The sequence below is a fragment of the Molothrus ater genome, chromosome 1, assembly GCF_012460135.2.
Source record: "Molothrus ater isolate BHLD 08-10-18 breed brown headed cowbird chromosome 1, BPBGC_Mater_1.1, whole genome shotgun sequence".
Classification (NCBI taxonomy): domain Eukaryota; kingdom Metazoa; phylum Chordata; class Aves; order Passeriformes; family Icteridae; genus Molothrus; species Molothrus ater.
In genome coordinates this window covers 140,510,085-140,512,441 of record NC_050478.2, presented here as the reverse complement: position 1 = coordinate 140,512,441, position 2,357 = coordinate 140,510,085, and the positions used below count along the sequence as shown (strand labels likewise).

The 2,357-nt window shown below is 55.5% G+C and overlaps 1 protein-coding gene across 1 annotated transcript; it reads left to right on the top strand.

Moving 5' to 3' along the window:
• Window positions 1–1,394: 1,394 nt before the first annotated feature.
• On the top strand, window positions 1,395–2,137 carry LOC118700055 (uncharacterized). The gene is made up of 2 exons (XM_036404369.1): window positions 1,395–1,477; window positions 1,573–2,137. Exons 1-2 carry the CDS (start codon window positions 1,395–1,397, stop codon window positions 2,135–2,137), a joined length of 648 nt encoding a protein of 215 aa, XP_036260262.1.
• Window positions 2,138–2,357: the final 220 nt, after the last annotated feature.

Sequence of the window (2,357 nt, the reverse complement as noted above, 5' to 3'; positions counted from 1 at the left end):
CTCACATGTGGTCGTTGGTTTTTCCCTCCCTCCTTTTGTCTTACTTCACATGTATGTTAAATATTTAATTAGCATCAAGAAGCCTGTGTAACACAGCTCTGTGGTACTGGAATGCAGCAGAAGCAACTCTGAATTTCCTGACTGTGCTGAAAGGAGCCCAGCTGGTCAGTCCCTCCTGTCCTCTTCCTCCCCCTTCCTCCCCCTTCTCAAATCCAACCAGAAGATTCAGCCTTCACATGCCAAGATTTCTGTCTGTGAGCACAAACGGGTTTCCAAGGAAAGCAGTGCCAAGCAGAGACTGCTGCAATTAATACAATTAACAGAAATCCAGCGGAATGCTGACTCCCAGCCTGACTCAAAGCCAATCTGTCCTTTCAGGAAAGGTCACCCCAGCTCCAGATGCAGCCGAGCAGTCCGCGTGCTCCTGGGGTTTGCCCTGCCACAGACAGCGTGGCTCACATCTCTGGATGCTGAGTGTCATGAGCAGGCTCACGCTGGGAAATTGCACCGAGCAACCAATATCCTCCAGGCGCCTGAGCAGAGCTCTTCTAGCAGCTCCAGTGGCAGCGCCGGCAATGATCCTGTGTGTGAATGGGGAGTTTGGTCTTGCCGGGAAGCAGGAACCACCATGGGAATTACAAGGAGGGGCAGCATATCTCAACAGGAAAGTCATCCAGGAAGTTTCATTTCCAAGAACCAGCTGGTAAACAGTTTAGAGCACCCTGTTCACATCTGTAACACTCAGCAATTAATGAGGCACTCATGTACCTATAAAATAACCAATTCAGTCCTGCTTATTTATATCACCGATTGAGCACTTTGTCACTGGTTTTGAAGAGGGAAAACTAGACTGAGCCCCAGGTACAAAACTGGGAATGCTGGCACTGTAAAGTGGCCTATCTCTCCTGTTTAACAAGCAGTGGTTATAGTTTTACTTTAATGTCAAAGGCGTTGGGAGTGGCCATTAACAGGTAATTAATAGCCTGAAATACCCTAATATATAAAACTGCTCAGGATTAAACCATAAAGTTAGTTTAGAGCTGCCAAAATATTTGTCAGACAAGCAATTCAGAACCTCAGAAACATTCCCCAGCAGCTCTCCCGAGCACAGAGGTGAGCACAGCTCCCACCCAAAGCACAGCCCTGCACTGGGAAACCCTGATCAGACTTGACTTCATTTCAGACTGAAATGAAGTTTGCTTTTCCGCGCTGACCCGAAACTCTTGCAGTGTAGCGACAGGCAACCTTCGGCGGGGTCCACGTAAGAAGAATACAGCTGCTCTTTTCTAACGGGAGGAAGAAGGAGGCTTTTATGGCTGTCCCTGAAGAGAGCCCTCTCACAATGCTTCGCAGTGTCTAAACAGACCTACGTGCTCTGATCCCACTTGGCCATAATGAAGGACTTGTATTCCTCCGGCTTCGGGGACCAGCTCGCCCGCCGGGCTGCCGATGCCGGCTCCGGTTACAGCGGCGGAGCGTTACAAACCTGTGACATTTAAGCGGGGATGAAAATTAAAATTGTCTTTAGCCATTGTCCGTATATTTACCCTTTGCTTTGCTCTGTTTCTATAGCAATGAACAAAAAAAGGATCACATGCGTTCCTCTCGGAGGGGGCGGGCGGGGAAGAGCCTCCGTTCTGCGGGCAACCGCGCCCCGCCGTGGCTCCGCACCGAGCGCGGCCCCGCGCCCCGCACACCGCACCCCCCGTTCCCCCATCCCCGCACAGAGCGCGGCCCCCGTTCCCCCATCCCCGCACACCGCACCCCCCGTTCCCTCATCCCCGCACACCACACGGCACCCCCCGTTCCCCCATCCCGCACACGGCACCCCCCCGTTCCCCCATCCCCGCACACCGCACCCCCCGTTCCCCCATCCCCGCACACCGCACCCCCCGTTCCCCCATCCCGCACACGGCACCCCCCGTTCCCCCATCCCGCACACGGCACCCCCCGTTCCCCCCATCCCGCACACCGCACCCCCCGTTCCCCCCATCCCCGCACACCGCACCCCCTGTTCCCCCCATCCCCGCACACCGCACCCCCATTCCCCCATCCCCGCACACCGCACCCCTCGTTCCCTAATCCCCGCACTCCGCTCCCTCCTCTCCCTCCGCACCCCCGCACTCCTCGGGGGTAGCCGGGCCCCGGGAGCGGCCCTGCGCCTACCGGGCACTGACTATACACCCTGAGCAAAGGCGTCAAAGGAATTTGCTCCGAGTACTGCCAGACAGCGAGGGGGTTTGTGTTGCACCATCAAATCGGAGAATCATGGAATGTTTTGGGTTGGAAGGCACCTTCAAAGGTCATCCAGTTCCAATCTCCCCCGCCACAGGCAAAGACATGTTCCACTAGACCAG